Source organism: Elephas maximus, chromosome 17, assembly GCF_024166365.1.
Source record: "Elephas maximus indicus isolate mEleMax1 chromosome 17, mEleMax1 primary haplotype, whole genome shotgun sequence".
Lineage (NCBI taxonomy): Eukaryota > Metazoa > Chordata > Mammalia > Proboscidea > Elephantidae > Elephas > Elephas maximus.
This window is the reverse complement of record NC_064835.1, coordinates 61,796,644-61,819,695: the sequence shown is the minus strand read 5'-3', so window position 1 is coordinate 61,819,695 and position 23,052 is coordinate 61,796,644. Positions and strand designations below refer to the sequence as shown.

At 44.7% G+C, this 23,052-nt stretch overlaps 1 protein-coding gene across 5 annotated transcripts in view; it reads left to right on the top strand.

Annotated features, from left to right (window-relative positions):
• The window catches only part of TET3 (tet methylcytosine dioxygenase 3), a 124,968-nt gene that overhangs the window by 89,990 nt on the left and 11,926 nt on the right, over positions 1 to 23,052 (top strand). For all 5 annotated transcript variants that reach the window (XM_049856471.1, XM_049856469.1, XM_049856468.1 and 2 more), the window contains 4 exons: positions 3,956 to 4,046; positions 11,920 to 12,013; positions 17,786 to 17,994; positions 21,183 to 21,333. In XM_049856471.1, coding sequence (XP_049712428.1) covers positions 3,956 to 4,046; positions 11,920 to 12,013; positions 17,786 to 17,994; positions 21,183 to 21,333 — 545 coding nt within the window. The remainder of the gene's footprint in view (positions 1 to 3,955; positions 4,047 to 11,919; positions 12,014 to 17,785; positions 17,995 to 21,182; positions 21,334 to 23,052) is intronic.

Genomic DNA, 23,052 nt, shown 5'->3' with positions numbered 1-23,052 from the left:
CTGTTTTAAGGTCTTTTGGGTATATACCTAGGAGTGTAATTACTGGGTCATAAGGTAGTTCTATTTTTAGTTTTTTGAGGAGCATCCCCACTGTTTTCCACAGTGGCTGTACCATTTTGCATTCCCACCAGCAATGGATAAGGGTTCCAATTTCCCCACATCCTTGAGAACTTCTGTTTTCTGTTTTTTTATCTTAGCCATCCTAGTGGGAGTGAAGTGGTATCTCATTGTGGTTTTGATTTGCATCTCTCTGATGGCTAATGATGTTGACCGTCTTTTCATGTTTGGTGGCCATTTGAATATCCTCTTTGGTGAAAAGTCTATTCAAGCTGTTTGCCCATTTTATGATTGTATTATTTGTCTTTTTGTTAAGCTGTCGAAGTGTTATATGTATTTTGTTTATTAGATTCTTGTCAGATATATGGTTTCTGCAGATATTCTCCCAGTCAGTAGCTTGTCTTTTCACTTTTTTGGTAGTCTTTTGATGAACATAAATTTTAAATTTTTATGGGGTCCCATTTATTTATTTTGTCTTTTGCTGTTTGTGCTTTTGTTATCATGTTAGATAATCCATTGTTAAAAGCTATGCCTAACAGCATTGCCCCTGCTTGTTCTTCTTCTAAGGATTTTATGGTTTTAGTTTGCACATTTATGTACTTAATGCATTTTGAATTTGTTTTTTGTGTATAGAGTGAGGCATGGATCCTGTTTCATTTTTCTGCATGTGGAAATTCAGTTTTCCCAGCACCATTTGTTGAAGAGATTCTTCTTTCCCCATCGAATGGACTTAGCACCCTTGTCAAAAATCATTTGACTATAGATTTGTGGGTTTCACTAATTCCTTTTGACAGCTATTCAGTGTTTCATGATACGTACATGCTATGTGTATTTAGCCAATCCTTGATGGACATTTAGGTTGCTTCTGATTTTTTGCCATCAGAAACAGTAATGCAGTGTGTTGTCTTGTACATGTATAATTTTGTACAAATTTAAGTATAACCAAATTCCTAGAAATTTGAAATTCCTAGGAGAAATTGAAATTTTTTAAATCACTGGGTCAAATAGGTTGTGCATTTGTGGTTTTAATGTATTGCAAAATTGCTTTCCATATCACCTGCTTTCCTGTGCCTGATCCAACACAATGAGTTATCCAGCTTCGATGGCGACACACCTGGGAGGTGAAAATGGCCTCTTGTAGCTTTATGTACATTTGAGCCATTTGCATTTCCCTGTCTCAGAACTGTTTTATCCATTTTTTCTCTTATGTCACTGGTCTTATTTAGCTGTAGGAGCTTTCGATATATTAAGGAAATTAGCTTTTTGCCTGGTGTTAGTTCCAGGTACCTACCTCCCCCAGTTCGTTGTTTGCCTTTCAGCTTGGCTTTTGGTTATTACCATAAATTTTTCTTCAAATTTATTTTGTGTGTGTGTGTATGTGTGTGGCTCCTGAATTTCATGTCAGACTTAGGAAAGACCTCCCTACTTTATGATTATTACTATTATTATTATTATTTTTTAATTTTTATTGAGCTTCAAGTGAACGTTTACAAATCAAGTTTTATGATTATTTTTAAAAAACTTTGATTTTTTTCTTCCAGCACTTGTAGGTTTCATTTTTTCTATTTAAATCTTTCAAACGTTAGTATGTCTTTTGGGGTGAGGTATAAAGCATAGATCGGCTATTTTTCCCCGACTTGTCCCAACACCATGGATTGAACAATTCATTTCCCCCCAGTGATTCAAAATGCCATTAGGTGTCTTATGTGTGGGTCTTGTCTCCCCAGCTAGGTCATAAACTCTGTGAAAGCAGCAATCGGATATTATCCTGTCTTACATCCCCCATAAAGCTGAACATAATAGTCTGCATAAAATAGGTACGAAATAATTTTTTTACATTTTACTAAATTGTGAATTCTTTCTATTAGAAAGTATACAAAACATTCACATACAGTATAATGAAAACTTTAAAAATGCACACCTTTGTAACCGCCACCTAGATCAAGAAATAGGCCATTTCCAGCTCCCCAGAGTCCTCTGTATCCCCTTCCCAATCATGTTTCTCTCCCATCCCCCAGAGGTAACCACCCTCTTGACTTTTGTGATAATTATTTCCTTTTCTTTATATTAATTTCTTCCTTGCATATGAAATTGCCATTTTTGTAGGTCAGTGTCATATGGTTTACCCCACTCATTTTACCACCAGTGTGTGGATCTCTAAGCAGTACAGTTGTTAGTTTTTGAATATTACTTAAATGGAGTCATCCTCTATGTGTTCTTCTGTGGTGTTCTGTCACTCAGTTGTTGACGTTGTGGGATTCACCATGTTGTTGCAGGCTGTTGATTCTCGTTGCTGGATCTATTCCATTCTGTAACTCTACTACGTTTTATTTATCCGTTCCCCTGTTGCTGGGCTATGGATTGTTTCCAGTTCTGAGTGTTGGAAACGATGCTGCTGTAAAAATTCTTGTACATGTGTTTTGATGCATGTGACCAAGATTTCATCTAGGACAGGGATTGGTAAATTATGGCCTGCTGACTGGTTTATTATTATTATTAAAATATTTATTGTGTGTTTGTTGAAAGTTTACACAGCAAATTAACAATTTAACAATTTGTTAAATTTAACAATTTCTACAGTTTGTTCAGTGACATTGGTTACATTTTTCAGTGTGTCAGCTTTCTTATGATTTCCATTCTGGTTGTTCCCTTTCCAGTAATCTAGCTTCCCTGCCCCCTTGCCTTCTCGTCTTTGCTTTTGTTGTGTATATGTTGACCATTTGGTCTCATATAGATGATTTTTTAAAGAAGGACAGTACTTACGGATGATACTGTTTATTTTATGTGCCAATCTGTTATTTAGCTAAAAAATGACATCATGGAATAGTTTTGGTTTGAGGTTTAAAGAGTATCGCAGGGCAATAGTCTCAGGGAGTCCTCCAGTCTCAACCAATCCAGTAAGCCTAAACTTTTTAAGAATTTGAATTCTGTTCTACATTTTGCTCCCATTCTGTCAGGCTCCATCTATTGTGTTCCTGATGAGAATGTTCAGTAGTGGTAGCTGGGCACTATCTAGTTCTTCTGGTCTCAGCTTAGATGAGGCTGTGGTTCGTGTAGACTTATTAGTCCTGTAGACTAGTTTCCTCTTTGAGTCTTCGGTGTTCTTCATTCTCTTTTTCTCCAGGCACTTGGAGATGAACAGTTGTGTCTTAGATGGCTGCTTGCAAGCTTTTAAGGCCCCAGACACTACTCACCAAGCTAGGATGTAGAACATAAACTTTATGTACTATATTATGCCAATTGGTTGAGTTGTCCCATGAGACTGTGGTCCTAAAAGCCTTCAGACCCCATAAATCAATTCCGCGAGGTGTTTGGTTAAGTCTAAGAAGTATTAGTGTTTGTGTCCCCTACACTTGCTGCCTGTTTTTGTAAATAAAGTTGTGTTGGAACACAGCCATGCCCTCTTGTTCACATATTGTCTATGGCTGCTTTCACACTTCAAGGGTAGAGTTGAGTAGTCGTGGCAGAGATTGTATGGCCTGCAAAGTCTAAAATATTTACTATCTGGCCTTTATAGAAAAAGTTTGCCAACTCTTGGTTTAGAGTACAGACCTAGAAATGGAATTGCTGGGTCATAGAGTATGTGAATCTTTAGCTTTACTAGATAATGGTAAACGGAATTCCAGAGTTGTTAGATCTTGGCCTTGACAACACTTGGTTTTATCAGATTTTGACAGTTTTGCCAATTAGGTCATTGTGTAATGGTGTTTCACTGTAGTTTTAATTTGTGTTTTCTGATTTCTAATGAGGTTGAACCCATGTTTTTGCACATTTTAGGCCATTTGGATTTCCTGTTTTGTAATATGCCCATTTGTTTTCCTGTTGGTGGTTTGCCTTTGTAAATTAATGCTGATTAGTTGATCATTCCAAATAATGTTTACACTTTGTGTTTCTGCAGAACAAATAGTGGAGAAAGATGAAGGTCCATATTATACTCACCTGGGATCTGGCCCCACTGTAGCCTCTATCCGGGAACTCATGGAGGAGCGGTGAGTAATGCACAGATGCCCAAGGAGAAATAAGGATTTTTAGCACCTCTCATTTTCTTTGCCATGTACCAGGCAACATACAGAAGGAAAGCCTTGATATCCAGATTGTCGAAGGTTGAGTATGGGGTTCTCACCTCCAGTGCATCTAGATTTCTTTTAATCTAAAGGTCTGCCTTCAGTCTCTCTCTCTGTCCCTCTTTTTCTTGAAATGTTTTTATTGAAGAAACATGGTGGTTTGTCCTGCTGAGTTTCCCACAGTCTCAATTTTGTTGATTGCTTTCATGTGGTAGCATTTAACAAGTCTTCTGCCCTCTGTTTGTCCTGCAAATCGGAGTTAGATCTAGATCTGAAAGTTTGGTTATAGTTGTTTTCTCTGTCTCTCTCTTTTTTCCGCTCTCAAAACTGTATCACAAGTGGTATTTTGTACCTCCATTAGGAGGGATGTAATGTCTCATCTTCGGCTGGTGGGAGCCTGTTCAGGTTGTCTCCTGAGTCCTTTTGACACAATCCTAGGAACTTTTAATAGTTTTCTTGATTTCTGATATGACTCCATGTGCCAGGCTCATGTTGTACAGTTGTCTGAGAAGTTCCGGCTCCTTTTATTGGGGGGGAAAAGTATTTAGAAAACAGAATCTAGGTTCTATGGGTGCTTGTTGCTACTGGTTTTTTGGTTGTTACTTAGTGAATACAATATGAGTTTATACTGACATTTCCAATTCAAGTTTAGACTATATGGTTTTTAATTATCACGACAGTTTTTAGTTTTGTGTATAGATACTTTAAAATCTGTATACACGTCCATATCAGATAGAAATACTATGAGTTCCAGTATATGGAGAGGTAATATAGTAGGGGAGGAGCCCTGGTGACACAGTGGTTAAAGCGCTTGGCTGCTAACTGAAAGGTTGGTGGTTCGAACGAATCTATCACTCCAAGGGAGAATGATACGGTAGTCTGCGTCTGTAAAGATCACAGCCTTGGAAACCCTATGGGGCAGTTTTACTCTGTCCTAATAGGGTTGCTATGAGTCAGAATCAGCTCAACGGGAATGGGTTTGGTTTGGTTTTAATATACTGAGTTAAGAGTGTGGACACTAACTAGAGCTAGACCATGGTCAAGTCCTGGCCCTGCCGTTTACTGCTCTACTTCTCTGTGACTCAGCTGTCTTATCTATAAAATGGAAAGGATGATAAAATTCCCATCTTTTAGGAGGCGTGTTGTGAAAATAAAACTGAGTGGATATCTCTAAAGCTTTTTAGTGCCTGGTGCCCAGTAAGTGCAGTATAGGGTGGATGTCATTGTCTGCCTACATGTGCATATGTGTGATTGCATCCTTTGACAAGCATTAGTATTTTCAGAGTAGAGGCGAAGGTTAGATGTAAACATATTTTACAAATGTATGGAAGGCTGAGTGGTTTAGAGTTTCCACAAATTTGGGAACCAGGGGAGCCAAATTAATCTTGTCATTAACATTGCAGGGAGTGTGGGTTTGAACTGAATAACTAACAGCTTCCCTGAACTAATAAAAGGTAATATGGGTGGAGGGCAATGATCTGCTATAATCACGCTTAATTATCCTATACCATCTGGAAACATTTATATTCAAAGTAGCCCATCAGAAAAGTGTTTGATCAAAGACCCAATCTGAAGTTCAAGTCTGATTTAAAGGGCACTTCTGATTCTAGGAGAATGACATAGCTCTAAAACAGCATGTGTAGTGGACATGTACATCTGCATGTACCCGTACCCTGCAGTTTTGAGGCTGGGCCAGGCATCATTTTGTCCGGTGATTTTTGTAAGGAGTCTTGACACTATTCCTAAGGAATCTTGACTCTGTTCTTTGCTGGCTGAGGGCTGCAGGAAAGTGAAATGTAGAAGTTTGATCTCTGGGACAGTTTTTTTTTTTTTTTTTTTTTGGAAACAATTTTATAAGAGTTCCAGACAGCTCCTGTCTTAGTTATCTTGTGCTACTGTAACAGAAATACAAGTGGGTGGCTTAACAAACGAATTTATTTTCTCACAGTTTACGAGGCTGTAAGTCCGAATTCAGGGCATTGGCTCTAAGGGAAGGGTCTCTCTACCTCTGTCTCCTCTGGGGGAAAATCCTTGTGCCCCGCTTCTTTATCTTTGCCTCAGCTTTCCTAGCAATCCTTGGAGATCTCCATGTGGCATATATTTTCCCCATTCCTGCTTCCTTGATTTTGTGTCTAATCTGTTCTTTTTATATCTCAAAAGTGATTGCTTAAGACATACCCTACCCTGATAGGGCCTCATTAACATAACAAAGAAAACCTTATTCCCAAATGGAATGACATCTACAGGTTAGATGTTTAGAACACATCTTTTTAGGGGGCACAATTTAATCCATAACAACTCCCTTAAATAACTTTTTATAAAAGAATATGTTTTAAAATGAGGGTTAATTAAGAGAGAGTGATAAAGTTTAGATTCAACCCATTTTTTCTCACTGCTTTAAAAATAACGGCCAACTGTAGATTCTTCAGAAACTGATCCAAGGGAGGAATTCTCCACAGACTAGGAATACTTACGTTTTTCCTCAGCAACTGGTAGATTTTTATCTTGAGGAGCTTGTAAATCATGTGGCAGGCTGCGGTTGCAGCTTTCTGTTGGCTGCTACTATGCGTAGAGCCGGATTTGTGTACCTCCATCAGGAAGAACGTAAGATCTCATCTTGGCCGGTAGGGGAGCCTGTTCAACTTCACACCCAAGTCCTCTTGACATGACCCTAACGGGTCTTTTACAGCGTCGTTGCTTTCCGCTATGATGAGATATTCTGGGCTCATCTCTCAAAAATACACAAAAGACCCTGCTGTTTGTATTTTGCATACTAAAATCATCTGTCTTTTCCACCTGTACTCTGACTTTGTCACCTGGTATTCTCATGTATGTCTTTTAAAACTATTTTCTGGAACAAGGAGGAGAATGAATGATTGGTGTCAATCATCTGGCTGATGGTCAAGTTTATGAATGGTCCAGGCTGCCTCTTCCCTAGGTCTTTCTCTGTAGGAGCACTCCAATGCCAGGACTTGGTCAAAGGCAGGGAGGGGAAGTAAACAGAAATCAAGGAGTTGTTGGTGCTTTTGGCTTCTCTTTTAAAGATTTGGAGAAAGAATGGGAAGGTTGAAAGCAAATCCTAAAATATTATTCCAACTTATTTATGGTTTTCAAGCCTCCTTAATAAGGTCTTTATTTTTTTCCATAAAATATATATAAAATAACATCTGTTGTCTTTGGCTGGGTTCCCTAGGGAAGCAAAACCAGTGAAGTATATATATAGAGAGAGAGAGAGTTAGCTCAAAGAAATGGCTCATGTGGTTGTAGAGTCTGGCAAGTCCCGAGTCTGTGGGTCAGGTGTCAGGCTAGGGGCTTCTCCTGACTAACCGAGCAGCAGGGGCTGACGAATCCAAGGCAGGCTGCTGGCTCAAGTCCCAAGTACCAGAGGTCAGGTGATGACAAACCAAATGAAGGATCCAGAGCAAGCAAGTGAGCTTTGTCAGAATGTCCGTATATATTAGACGCAGGCCACACTCCTGAGGAAACTCTCCTTAAAACGGATTGGCTGATCACATCATGGAGGATGACTGCATCATTACATAAGTGCCAAACCGTTGAGAATCATGTCTCAGCCAAGTTGATGCACAGCGTTAACCATCACATTTGCTAATTCAGCATTTTTCAGGTATACGATTTAGTGATACTAGGTACATTTGTCATGTTGTCCAACCACCACCCATAATCATTGTCAAATATCCCATCACCATAAACAAATACTGCTTCCTAAACAATGACTCTTCCTTTCCCCCTCCTTCTCGTCCCTGGTATCCACTAATAAGCTTTGGTCTGTATACATTTGCCTATTCTTGTTATTTCATATAAGTGAGGACATATAATATTTGTCCTTTTGTGATTGATTTATTTCACTGAGCATGAGATTTTTGAGGTTCATCTGTGTTGTAGCGTGGATCAGGACTTCATTTCTCTGCATGGCTGAGTAGCACTCCATTGTATGTATGTACCACAATGAAGTCCTTATTGTTGTAGGTGACTGGAGTCCGTTGGAAAGCCCATATCTGACCATGGTGTGCCGCACAGAGCCGTATGTCCTCTGGTGGGGAAGGAGGTTCTCTGCAGCCTAGAAGTGTTGTTAGCTGCTGCTGAGTAGACTCTGACTCACGGTGACCTTATGCACAACAGAGTGAAACATTGCCTAGTCCTGCATCATCCTTACAACCACAGTGTGTTTCAGTCCATCATTGAAGCTATTGAGCCAATCCATCTTACCAAGGGTCTCCCTCACCCTCGCTGGCCCTCTACTTCACCAAACGTGACGTTCTCTAGCAGTTAATCCCTCCTGATGATGTGTCCAAAGCAAGCGAGTTGAACAGGGTTCTATTGTGATCCATAGGGTTTTCGTTGGCTGATTTTTGGAAGTAGATCACCAAGCCTTTCTTCCTAGTCTTAGTCTGAAAGCTCCATTGAAACCTGTCCACCATGGGTGACCCTGCTGGTGTTTGAGATACTGGTGACATAGTTTCCAGCATCACAGCAACCCTTATGGCACCACAGTGTGACAAACTGACAGGCAGACGGTGGATCCTAGGAGTTAGGTGTTCATTAAATGCTTATTCCAGAAACAACCAACGCCGTGTTAGCAAGTCCTCTGAGCTTTGAGAGAGCTGGTCTCATTGCTGTGTGGGAGAGATAATTCTGAAGAAGCACAGCTTTAGATGAGTGGTTCTCAAACTGGACCATGCTTCACATTCACATGGACGACTTGTCAAAGCAGATTGCTGGGCCCCAACACAGAGTTTCTGGGTTGTCCACCATGGTGACCCTGTTGGTTTGCATTCCTAACAGCTTCGCAGAGAATACAGATGCTGGTCATCCTGGGGCTGCCTTTTGAGAGCCCGTGGCTGATATTGCCAGGTTACCTTTTGGAATAAGATTTCAGCCTCTCCTTCCAGACTTAGTTTAGGGTCTAGGAGTTCCTCTCGATACTAGAAGGAACTTTTAACAGTAGGCCAGTAGTAAGATGTTTAAGGAGAAAGAACTAAAGTGATGATTTTGCTGGTTGGTTGGTTGTCTTTAAACACAAAGAGACAGTTTTGGTTTTTAAAAAATCTAGTTGATCAGGCCGTGCTTGGCCCTTTGATTTGCTCTCTCACATGAAGTCTGAAGTTCAGTGCAGTAAGCATTTCTCACAATGGCAGGATGGTGGGGAAAGTCCTGGTCAAAGTGCCCGAGCCGGTGTCCTCAGCTCACCCTCCTGTGGGGAAAGTGATATTCCTTCCGTTGGCGGCGAGAGCAGTGCAGGCACCTCGGCTCTGCTTCCATCCCAGGACACACAGCATGCCCATGCCCTGCACCGTGGGCAGCTTCCTGATAAATGCTGCTGAATTGAAAGTTCCCAGAAGCCAGACAGAGGCTGCGCTGTCTGGTCTTTTCCTCTTGATCCAGACCACAGTATGCAAACTCCCCAGTGTCCTGTCTTCCAAACACTTTCTGTAAGGGACTAACCTAGCCTTAGAGTTTTAATGTTGTAATTGTCAGGAACGCTTTACCCTTCCCTAAGATCTTGAGTTACACGGAGAACATGGAACCTGAGAAACTTTAAGTCAATGTTTTAAAAAAAATCTTTGCTCTTTTTTTTAATTATAAAAATAAAGCACGTCTATAAAATAAGCATTGTTTAAAACTCTGTTAACAGTGAAGAAGCTCTCCACCAATTATCTTTCCCACTTTTGTTTAAAGTTCGATGCTTACCTTTCCACTTTTCCTAAGCCTTTACAGAGATACACATAAGTGTATGGAGAAATTTTAAACCAAACGGAATCAACCATGAGATACCCACTGTTCGCAGCTTACTTTTCCCCTTGCTTCATTTCTTTCCAGTGTATAGAGTTCTGTCCAGTCCTTTTTGATGGCTACATAGTTTTCCATTTATGACCACATACATTTTGTTGAGCCAGTTCCATACTGGACATTTCCCTTGTTTCTTTTTTTTTTTTCCCTTGATACAACAATGAGTATTGTGTTCCTAAATCTTGGTGCATTTGTATAGTATTTCTGAGGCATAGATTCCCAGAAGTGGAGTAGAAGAGAGAAAGGATATATGTATTTTAAACTGTAATAAACCAAACAAAACTCATTGCCACCAAGACGATTCCAACTCATAGTGACCCTATAAGACTGAGTAGAACTGCCCATAGGGTTTCCAAGGCTGTAACCTTTACAGGAGCAGACAGCCATGTCTTTCTCCTGAGGAGCAGCTGGTGGGTTTGAACCGCTGACCTTTCTGTTAGCAGCCAAGCACATAACTACTGTGCCACACCAGGACTCCTTTTAAACTGTAATAGCTATGATCAAATTACCCTCTATAAAATAGTTTATTAAAATAATATGCCATGACAAAGATGGATACATTACAGAAATCAGGACAGTTTGATTTAGACAGTCTGTTAAAATAATATACTATGTTAATTGATCAAAGGAGAAAACTCATTTAGCCATCTCCTTAGATGTTGATTACATATTTGATAAAAGCAAGCAATTCATGATTAAAAACCCTTAGAACAAGAGACCCAAGTACAACCCTTCCAAGTAAGGAAGTCTGTCTCTACCCAAAAGTCAGCCAGACCCGTCCTCAGTGACAACTTGTCAGAAACGTTTCCAGCAGAGTCAGGCAGTAAGCAGAGTGTCTCCTAGCGCTTTGAGAGGACCAGCCAGTAGAGAGACAAGAGACTGAAGTAGAGGTATAAATAGTGGAAAAGAAGTGGGACAAATTACCATTATTTCCAGATGAAACAATTTTGTACTTGAAACCAAAAGCCATTAAAAATAAGATGATTCAATAAGGTGGCTAGTTTACATTATTTAGAATAATAATTAAAAAATATATATATTTATTGGGCTCTCACCCCATACCGGGATCATTGAAACATTTTAAATAACGTATCCCACGTGCATCTTGTTTAATCTTTTACCAAACCTAGGAGGTAGGAACTATTTTTACCCCCATTTTACAGATGAGGAAACCGTGGCTTGGCGAAGTTCAGTAATTTAGCCACAGTCACAGAGGAAAAAAGTAGCTGGGCTGACCTTGTCTGATCTCCAGGGCTGTACTTTAACCACCGTTGCCCCTTGTGCTTGTCTGGCCTTGGGCAAGTCAGTTCAACTCTGGAGACCATAGATTGATCACCTCTTAATCATGGTGTGATTAATCAGATGGCCTCAGAGACCTGCAGCTCTGAAACCCTGAGTATGCACGTGTGGGGCAGGGGAGGGGTGTATGTAGGAATGAGACACGTTGCTGTCCAGGGAATCCTTGCAGCCGGTATTTGGTGCCTAGCAGGGTCGTTTTCGCCCAACCTTGATGTTTGTCCTCATTTTTAATGCCAAGCTTTTAAATGCCATCAGGCAACTATTGAAAGGGAGCAGCAGTAAGGATTTCCTTGTTTGTTTGTTTATTGAATTCACAAATAGCTAACTCTCAGGATGACTTGGCTGATGGGACTGAACACGTGCCTATGGGTCGCCTTTGGTTTCCGCACCTTCCTGAAGGCTCAAAGGTAGTCATCAGGGGCCTCTGCTTGACTTCCTGCCCTGGGACAAGTGGACCGCACGGGCAGGAGCAGACAAGGAGGTGAACCAGAGGGCCGGGACATCTGAGTGGCCGCTCTGTCCCCGGAGCCTCCAAGCACAGGATGGACATGTCAGTCTTGCCCTTTCTTCTCCTTTGCCTCCACAGCGGATTCCTCTGCCCCAGCAACGCACAGTGAGTTTCCTTCTGACTGAAAGTCGTTTTCCCTTGGGATCCTGCTGTGCTAACCGTGGTCTCTGTCTCCCTCTCCAGGTATGGGGAGAAGGGGAAAGCCATCCGGATCGAGAAGGTCATCTACACCGGGAAGGAGGGGAAGAGCTCGCGTGGCTGCCCCATTGCAAAGTGGGTGAGTGTTGGGACCCCACGGCCAAGGCTGTGCTGCTCTCTTCTCTGGCCCCCTCAACTCCTGGGCTGAGCTGTAGGGCTGGAGTGTGTGTGTGTGTGTCTAAGAACCAGACGTGTTTACCGTCCAGGGAACGGGACCCTTGGAGCTGGCATTTGGTGCCTGGTGGGGTCATTTACCCCCAGCCTCATCTCTTTGTCCTTATCATGTCCAAGTGTAACCTCCAACATCCTCATATTGCCGTACTGTCGCTGTGGTTCACGGCTGTGAGATAGGAGAAGGGCAAGCTGGAGATGCTGTCATTACCCAGGGTGGGGGCTGAAGCCTTGGCCCCACGTGGGCCACTTGACGACTCTTCCCCTTTGTGTGCTGTGGACCTGCCAGTGTTCCTGTCTTTTACCTGGAAGCCAGGGGAGAAATGGAAGGCAGGCATGCTGTGACTGGCCTGGGGGACGAGGCTGGGCTTCTGGCAGCATTGGGGACCACCCTGGCTGTTGCCTTGCTTCTGAGCCACTATTTCCTACAAGGCAGCCTGAGTGCCTCAGCAGGGGGGACATAAAGGACCAAACAGTTCTGGCCTTGCCCTTCACGTCCACAAAGAGACTTCAAATAGTTGAGCACCTGCTTCTGCAGAATGAATGCTTCAGAACAACAGAAGTTTGTTGAGTACCTGTGTGTACTGCTCTGCACTGGGTGTGCAGTTGGGGGAGTGTGCCTAGAAGGGAAGGTTCTGTCCCTGCTTGTAACTTAGAGACTCATGAAATAAAATCATGCGAGGCTTGAGTAAGTGAGGATTAACTCTGAGAGGCAGACTTGGTGTTGTAGATGGGGGGCAATGGACATGAGTGGTGGGAAGAATATTCAGGCTAGGCTTCCCAAAGAAGGTAGGCATGCGTGGGGCGGTAAATACAGGTCATATTAAATGGGCTGAGGAGAGCGTAGAAAAAGTCCAGGTCAGTGGAGTCATGTGGGCAAAGGCAGAGAGGCTGGATGAAGGCAAAGAACCAGGGAGGGTGGCAAGATGTCCTTGGTCAGCACATGTCCAGCTGTGCACCTGCCTGTTTTTAGCCGGCATATACCCCATGACTCCTGTCTTTGTGTTTAGTGAAAGTAAAAGGGGTCTGAACTTGAACTACCTCATATGTATTTCTAGCAGTTTCCGGTCTGTTGCAGAACTATATATAACAACAGAACCTGGAACCACTTAGAGCATTCACAGGTGTGAAGAAGCCTGTTGTCCACACCCTGTGAAAGACGGCCATTGCAGTGGAAGTTAGACTGTGTCCCTGATGTGGCCGATCAGGGTGGGGCGCTGTCTCCCTAGAGAATCCTTAAGGGAAATGTCTTTCCCTGAAGAGGTGGCGTCTGTCCCCTTTCTCCTGCTAATTCATATAGTCGTTTACGAATCTCAAAGTCTTAGGCAGGAAACTGAAGACCTCTGGGGCTCAGGTAAAGTTAGAGCCTTTCCCAACTATAGTTGGGGACTTCAGATAAAGTTGGCACGATAGGGAAAGAGAACAGCTAGATATGCGAGTGTGCGTTTCCAGACCCTGGCTGCACATGGCACGGCATTGGCTCTTGACCAAGGCCTGTGTGTCTCTGCTGTGGGGCTGGAAAGAGCTTGCTTGCCTGGAGATCGGCTGACCAGGAGGGGAGGAGGGCAGTGCCCAGGTGGAGTGTGAGAGCAGCCCCGTGGCTGTGAGAGGGACCATGGTGAGGTGGGAGAGGAACTATGCCTCGGCTCTGTGGACAAAGCCCCCGGAGCACGTGCAGCACAGCCACCTGGAGCTTACGTCCTAGCGTGGCCATCACTCAGCCCTGGTGGGTGGTACAGCTCTGAAAGAGAAGACCAGGTAGAAGGGAGTGAGTAGTGAGGTGTTCCCAGCTGGGGATAGCACGTGTCTGATGAGTGAAGAGAGAAGCAGAGGAAAAAAAAATTTTTTTGTGGGAAGAACAAATGAGTGATAGATCACAGATTATTACAGTGGCAGGAAGTGTCAGTGCTAAGCTCTATTTTTTGTTTTTCTTGCAATCTCATTTAGTGTGGTGGACTTCTCTTATTTTTTGGCTACACAAGTGCCAAATACCCCATGTATTTTGGTGGGAAGGGTCTTCTAAAGAGTTCTACCTCCTTTGGAAGTTGGAGCAGGGGTGGGTATTCCTTCTCCTGCCCCCCTGGGAGAGTCACACACAAACGCCTAGAAGGACAGATGTTCTTAGTGGCTGCATGGTGGTGTTGAGAGCCCAGGGCAATAGATATAGTTCTCCATGGCCACTGGCACGTGGCAGCATCCAGCTGCCCATGGTGGACATCTCCTATGGTTCTTCTCACCTCATCTGGTGCCATGTCTAGAGCCTGAATTTTCTTTTCCAACCAGGGTTTATGTCTGTTTGCAGCCTAGAGCCCCAACCAGTACTTTCAGCTGAAGGCAGAGAACCTGACAAGTTCTAGATTTGACTAACCAGGATCTTGGGGACAAACTCAAGGCACATCACAGATGCTCAGTACTGTATATTGAGAGAATGATATAGGGAAGCAGTGGGGCGGCCCAGGGAGCTTCTGGTGACTCTGATTTTAAGGTGGCATGTACAAAATATGGAAGACATACCAAATAACCAAGCATGAGTAAGACAGTGACCCAGATAGCATTCAGCAGGCTCGGAATAAACGGAGGCATGCTGGAAACAAACACTGCAGACAACAAAAATGGGCTTTTGGTAGAGAACCTTCGGGGTGCTGTTGGGCCAGCCTGTAAAGTTAACAAAGGTCAAAAACACCATTTGCAGCCTGCCCTACAGATTTTAAACTTGCCAGGCACCATGATCACATAAGCTAATTCCTTAAAATAAACATGATATTAAAAAACAAACAATAGTTGCTATCAAGTTGATTCCGACTCATGGCGACTCCATGTGTGTCAGAGTAGAATTGTTCTACATAGGGTTTTCAGTGGCTAATTTTTTGGAAGTAGATCACCAGGCTTCTCTTCTGAGGCAACTCTGGATGGGCTTAACCGGCAGCGTTTTTGGTTAGCAGCTGAGCATGTTAACCATTTTCACCACCCAGGACTCCTAACAAAAGTGAGAGGCAGGTATTTGGTGTGATGGTTAGTTTTATATTTCAGCTTGGCTAGGCCAGTTATTTAATCAAACACTAAGATTGCCAGGTCTTTCTTCTGTAGCACCACTGGAGAGGCAGGTATTTGAAGGACAATTGGGGGTTTGGTGGAGAGGACTTGTGTGGGAAACTCCAGGAGCTGGTGGAAATTATGGGAGGTCAGATTTTGGGTTTTGTTGGGCGTTGTGTTGCTGTTGGTTCAGTGCTCAGAGAATTCCTGCCCAGAAACTGGTGAGATGGTTATGATTCTGTGAAATGTTTATGATCCTTTGAGACTCTGTGGCAGACTATGAACCGCCTGTTTCTGGGCTTGGATGCGAGTGGGTGCATGCTTTTCATTGGCCTTTGTCTTAAGCACTTTGTGCATTTCATCCTGTTGGGCTCCTTCATAGGACTGTGGGCACAAAGTGCCTCTCTGTTGTCTTCTTGTAGTTTTTGAGTGTACCCCTATAGGCCTGTGAGAATGTAGCCCCAGAGAGCTGCCTAGTCACATTTGTGCTTGCACTTGGGAGACCAAAAAGACATGGCATAAATCGCAGCTTTGACAGGTTGGGTCTGTGCATCTGGACACACATCCCAGGAGTGCAGTTAGCCGGTGAGCTGCCCTGGACTCTGAGCAGAGGCTGACAGTAGTGCTTCGAGAACCAGCCCTAGTCACAGAGACCACTGTGGCATCAGTTTCTGTAGATATGTGTCAATGCCCATGACGTGCCCGGCTCGGGGATAAGCAGTGAAAGGGGCGTGCTCCCTGCCTCCACAGAGTCCTGTGGAGAAGCCATTCCCCACACAGGCAGTCCTAACACAGTGTGGCAATTTCATGTCATGTTCACTGCTACTGATCCCCAAAACACAACTTAACAGATAACAATGTGATGGATGCTTCGGTGCTGTAGTCCCGAGCAGAAACTCAGGACCAGAGGTTTGTTTTCATCAGCACGCAAAGAAAAATTAAAAAATTCGAGTTTGGCATTCAAACGTTTTTAAAAAGGAAGATTTCATATAAAAATCTGGATTTCCATTTTTCCTTGCAAAATTGGATAAGTTAACTGCACTAGGCTGGACTTCCCACCAGACAGTGGTCAGCAGAGGGAAGGCATGGCTTCCCCCTTTTGATGAGGCACATGGTTTTCAGTTTGCTGTGGTCCACATCACTCCCTAGTCTCATGTCTGGCCCATTTCCTTATCCTGCCTGCCTGGCTGCCCCTGTAGACAGCTCCCTGCATTGACTTACTCACGACCACATCTGTCTCCAGCCCAGGCTTCTTCTGACCGCCACTGTTTTTCCAATTGCGCCTGTTAGAAATGTCCACTCAGGTATCCCTAAGTATCCAGCCTTAGCAGGTTCCCAATTAGCTTGTCCCTAAGTGACACCCACCCCCCACCCAGTCTCCAGGGCCGTAAACGATGGAAGTCATTTAAGACTTATCTCTGCCCATCGGTCCCCTCTGTGGTCAGGTGGTCCCAACGTCACTTGGGAGCCTAAATGTCTCTGGAATCCTTTTCCTATTTCTTTCCCCACTGCCACAGTTCAGGACTTTACCTGTCCTGTGTTGATGGTCTCCCAGCTTGTCTCCCAGTCATACCCTGTTCTAAAGCATGACGCTGTTCATGGAAGCCCCCTGCTTAGAATCCTCCGTGGAACCCCGCCTGCAGAATTGAGTGCTTGCTCTTTAGTGAGCCACTCAAAACCCTTCCCAGTCTACCCTGCCCACCTTTCCTCCCTCATCTACCCCTCCTCACAGGCCTTCCAGATCTTGTCTGTTCTTTGGGGAAGATTCAGACCCTCACTCCTCAGCTCCTGGGACCCCCTGCCCTGACCTTCTGTGAGCCAGGACATAGTCTCAGGAATGAGTGAATGAGTGAGGGGAGAACCTGACCGAGGCAATGGTGGGAGCCTGAGGTCTTGAGCAGTGCGGTGCTTTCTAAGTAAGCACACGCAGATAGGCAGCATTTTCTCTGCGTGTTTTTAGGCAACTTGAAAATCTGTGAATACATTTTGGCTTTCAGTTTTATCTGTTATCATACTCCTAAGCCTATATAGGAGCCCTGGTGGTGTGGTGGTTAAGAGCTCAGGCTGCTAACCAAAAGGTCAGGAGTTCGAATCCACCACCTGCTCCTTGGAAACTCTATGGGACAGTTCTACTCTGTCTATAGAGTTGTTATGAGTCAAAATTGACTCAACAGCAACAGGTTTGGTTTGGTTTTGGTCAAGCCTACACACGTCATCCATAACTTAGATTTTATAGTAATTGCTTTTTACTTTGCTCTTTAAAAAATAATCTGTATTTTTCATTCCCTAATTATAACGGTCTCTTAGCACGTGGGAGACCCTGGTGGTGTAGTGGTTAAGAGCTACAGCTGCTAACCATAAGGCTGGCAGTTCAGATTCACCAGATGTTCCTTGGAAACCTTATGGGGCAGTTCTACTCTGTCCTATAGGGTCGCTATGAGCCGCAATCGACTCGATGGCAATGGGTTTGGTTTTTTTTTTTCTTAGCACATGTTGGTGGCTGTCGCCAGGGTTGATATTTCCCGGGACAGTGCCCTAAAGACCCGCACCCGAGGTCTGATCAGCAGAAGGGAAGGGTATATGACGCTGTGCGTAGGCGTGGAACTGGCTCCTGTGTTAACAGCGCTGCCTGCCCCTGTCCCTGCAGGTGATCCGCAGGCACACACTGGAGGAGAAGCTGCTCTGCTTGGTGCGGCACCGGGCGGGCCACCACTGCCAGAACGCTGTCATCGTCATCCTTATCCTGGCCTGGGAGGGCATCCCCCGCAGCCTCGGCGACACCCTCTACCAAGAGCTCACCGACACCCTCCGGAAGTACGGGAACCCCACCAGCCGGAGATGCGGCCTCAACGATGAGTATGTGGCCGAGGTGCAGCGGGCAGGGGTGGGGCAGCAGATCAGGGCACCCAGGATCAGCCTGCTCCGTAACCCTAGGAGAAGCACGCCATCCCTGGGACCCTGTCTGCCCTGCAGAGTCAGGGCTGGCTGAAAGAACGCTTGCCCTGGGGCTGGTCCTGGCTTACGAGAATCTGTTAACTTGGCTCAGCTTCCCTGTTAGACCTCAGGTCCATCTGAGCTCCCGTGATGTTAGTAAGTGTTAAAAAGTGTAAATGTCCCGTAAATGTAAGGTATCAATATTTATAAAGCCTACCTTTATTAGTTTTTTTAATTGTTGTAAAAATGTATGTAACACAGCATTTGCCCATCTAATGTTTTTCACATGTACAGTTTAGTCATATCAATTATATTAATCATGTTGTGCACCCATCACGATATCCGTTGCTTGATTTCCCCTCGCCATAAACAGAAACTGAATACTTCCTAAACAATGGCTGCCCTGTACATCGCCCTCCCGCCCCTGCTAACCACTTATAAACCATACATTTACCTATTCTAGATACTTCATATGAGTGAGATCATATTTGTCCTTTTGTGACTGACTGACTTCTCTCCACATAATGTTTTCAGGGTTCATCCATGTTGTAGCATGTATCAGTACTTATTTCTCTTTATGGCTGTATAATATCCCACTGTAGCCTCATTGTGGTGGGTTTTTCCCCCCTTTTTTTATTCAAGATATGATTTACTTATAGTAAAATTCACACTTTTAGATATACAGTTCTGAGAGTTTTGACAGATGTTTACGGGCCTGTGACCCAATACCACAATCAAGATATAGAACAGCTCCATCACCCCAAAATTCCCCCGCGCCCCTTAATAGTCAAGCCCTTCCCCCACCCTCAGCTCTTGGCAGCCACCAATCTTTTCCTATCCCTATAGGTTGGCCTTTGCAAGGCTGTCATATAAATGGAATCATCCAGTTGTGGCCTTTTGAGTCTGGCCTTTGTCACTGAGCATAACGAATTTCAGGTTCGTCTGCGCCGATGCATCTATCAGTAGGTCATTCCTTTTATTGCTGAGTAGTATTCCATGTGTGGATGTACCACAATTGGTTTATGCTCTCATCAGGCGAGGGGCATTTGGATTGTTTCCAGATTTTTGTTAAGCACTGAATTTTAATTTCAGTGTTCATTTGTTTAAAGGCCTGTCAGCACAGAGACTCGAACCAAGACTTGTACACCAGTGTTCACTGCAGCTATCACAATAGCCAAAAGATAGAAACAACCTAAATGCCCATCAGCCGATGAATGGATAAGCAAAATGTACATCCATACAATGGAATACTACTCAGCCAGTGGGAGAAATGAAGTCTGATACATGCTACAGTACGGATGGAGCCTGGAGACATTATGCTGAGTGAAATAAGTCAATCACAAAAGGACAAATATTGTATAACCTCGCTTATATAAAAAGACAAGAAAAGGCAAATGTATAGAGGCCAAAGTTTATTAGTGATTATCAGGGGTGGAGGAGCACTGGTGGTGCATTGGTTAAGCACTCGGCAGCTAACCAAGAGGTCAGCAGTTCGCCCACCAGCTGCTCTGGGGGAGAAGGATGTGGCAGTCAGCTTCCGTAAAGATTATAGCCCTGGAAACCCTATGGAACAGTTTTGCTCTGTTCCGTAGGGTCTCTGTAAGTCGGAATTGACTCCACAGCAGTGGGTTTGGTTTTGGGTTTTTTCACCAGGGGTGGGAGGAAGGGGGAAAGGGTGGGTTAACGGTGATGGAAAAATCACACTGATTAAAGGTAGGGTTGCACAGCCAATTATTGTAATTGCTGTCAGTAAGTTGTACATCTGTGAAAAGTTGAATAAGCAAAAGTTGTATGATAGATATATTTACAGCAATGACCCCCTCCCCCCACCGCCAAAAAAAAGGCTGCTGAGGCTGCTTATGCACAGCCAAATGCCTCATGGGATTTGGTTCCTTGGTTTGGAGGTTTGATTCCTTCGTTTGGTGGTTTAGGGTCATGGTTTCATGGGACATCCCAGTTAATTGGCTTAAGAATGCGTTCCGTGCTTCTGTTCTACCTCCTAGTTTGTTGCTTTTGTTGCGTAGTGCCTGGGTCCTAAAAGCTTACAAGTGGCCATCCAGGGCACACCAGTTGGTCTCTACTCACCTGGAGCAACAGAGGAAGAAGGAGCGTCAGGAATAGAAGAAAGATATGGAATGTGTGGCTAATTGCCTCCATGAACAACTGCTTCCTTTGCCATGAGACCAGAAGAACTGGATGGGGCCCAGCTACCATTACTGAACATCTTGATCAAAGATTCTGTAGAAGAATCCTGATCGAAAGGGGGAAAATGCAGAACAGAACTTCAGATTCTCATGGATGGCTGATTTTTTGGAGCCATGGAGGCTGAATAAACCCCTGAAACTGTTGTCCTGAGATTATCTTTAAACCTTAAACCAAAAATATCCCTTGAAGTCAACTTAAAACCAAGTAATAGTTTAGCTTAACTAGTAAAAAAAAGTCTACTTTGAGCATTGTACTCTTTTAAGAACTATCTATATGAGATCAAATAGACAACAACAACTCGAAAGATTAGGAGGCAGTGAGTTATGAGAGAGGAAAAACTCAGAAAAGGAGGGTGAGAATGGTTGCACAACTCCAACGTAATCAATGTCACTAAATGGAGCGAGGAGAAACTTGAGTGGGTATATATTTTGCTGTGTATATTCTCAATAACAACAGTGAAATCAATAAAATTTAGGAAAAAAGGCCTGTCTGCATCTAGGACAGTAGGAGACAAGTGTGTTCAAATCTTTGGCTCATATTATTTCCCTGTTTGTATGGTCTGTGTTGTATCTGGTAGATATTAGAGCTGAGGCAAAGTATAAACTTTACTGGGCTTTTTAAGGTAGATTCTTCCTGCCTATCTCAAACAACCCGTGTGCTTCTCCCAACAGCAGACTCTGGATTAGACCTTCAGGCTCAGGGGTGGGGACAAAACAGGCTGCTCAGGGCTGGCTTTGTACCCAGAGAAACTTGGGAAAGGAGCTGGGAGCAGGAAAAGGTGTGGTCCCAGTTACTGGGAGGCCGGTGGGCAGCCGGTCTCAGCAGGGCCTCCCCTTGAGGAAGAGGACAGTTCCAGAACAAAGGGATATTGCACCTGTATGCCTCACCTGTGCTGTCTGTTGCAGCCGTACCTGTGCCTGCCAAGGCAAAGACCCCAATACCTGTGGTGCCTCCTTCTCCTTCGGCTGCTCCTGGAGCATGTACTTCAACGGCTGCAAATACGCCCGGAGCAAGACGCCGCGCAAGTTCCGCCTCGCAGGGGACAATCCCAAAGAGGTGAGCAGAGCTCCACAGGGAGCAGAAGACACCCAAGGTGGGAGGTACGACTGGCACCCTGTAGCTCAGGTGTTCTGCAGATAAAACTCGCTGTATTATTTGTTTAACTGACCTTATCTTGCTATGAAACAAGGTGGATGAATGGGTATGTGGATAGGGTTAAGGAATGGAAAATTGACTCGCCAACAGGTAACTCAGACTCTTCTAGTTTAGAACAGTCTACTTAAGGTAAATATTCTGAATATTTAAGGTGAATATTCAAGTGCTTCATCAGAATTTGACCCTCTGAAAGAGTCATTTCTTCATTCTTGCCAGCATTCCTTTTCGGGTGGAAGTGTGCAGCAGGAGAAGGGGCCCCCCGGTCCTTGAGCCACCATCTGCACTCCGTGAGGCATCCCTCGCTGTCCTTTTTGCTTGAGGCCTGTCCTGGTCCTTGGGCACTGGGCTGGTACCACACAACACGGCCTTCCCTCCACAGTCTCCATATCTGGGGGCTAGGCCTCCTCTGCCCAGTCCCAGGACAGCAGGACTCCTGGGCCGCTGGGTGTCTACTGCAGCCACGCTCAGGCTGGGGCCAGGAGCACAAGCTCAGGCCAGAGGCCCCTCGGCCATTTCTCTCCTGTTGCCCATGTTGTGAAGGGCACCCTGAGAGGCGGTGTCCTCTCAGACTTCCAGCTGTGGAGAGGGTGCACACATATCTAGGCTCTTGGTCATTTCATTCTGGCACCTCCCTCCCTCCTGCCTTAGGCCTGAGAGGGTGGAGTCCTGGGTCCCTTTCCCAGGATCCAGGCAGCATCTTGATACTCATTTAGACCTTCCATATCTCTCCAAGCTCTACCTAGTACAAGGTAGAGCTTACTGTGTGCTAAGTACAGTGCTGAGCACCTCACAGGCATCTTGGTTAGTTGCACGACACTCCCAGATCAAGGCACTGTTACTCCTCATTTTACATATGAGGTCAGCGACCTGCCCAAGACCCTGTTGCTAGAAATGGTAACACCAGCATTTAAACCAGGTCCATGTTTCCCCAAAGCTCACGTGCCTCCCCAGCGTACTGTCCTGGGGGCAGCTTCTAGACAGCAGCGGGGAGGTGGCTGTGGCCCTGCTGGCTTCGGCTGGTGCAGTGGGGGTGGCCAGGCAGCCCTGGATGCCTCACTGGACAGATAGCTGAGCCATTGGTCTCACCCTTCTGTTTTCAGCGCTGGGAACTTGTTCTTTTTCTCTCTCCTCTTCCTCCTGCCTTCGTCTCAGTAAATTCTTCATGCCTGTGCTCATGGCCTGCTAGGAGCCCCTGCAGGCCACACATGCTCCCCGTGGAGGGCTGCAGAGAGAGGCTGTAGATGCCTGCAGACTCTGCCCAGTGTGACTGGGGGGCTGCTGCTTTGTCCACTAGGACTTTCAGTGAGAGCGGAAACGCTCTCTGTGCCTCCAGTACAGTAGCCGCTGGAGCCACATGTGGCCATTGAGCATTCAAAATGTGGCTGGTGCAACTGAGGAAGTGAATATTTTAATTAATATTAATTAGAATTAGTCATTTATATTTCAGTAGCCACGTATGGCTAGTGACTAAGACATTAGACAGGACACAGCTTTGTAGTCAGTCTGCACATCTGGCTTAGGGCAGGCTCTGGGCCTGGCTGGCTGTGGAACTCCTAGCACAGACCCTGACAACCTCCCTCTGCCTGTTTCCTGTCTGCAACATGGGAAGAAGGATCCATG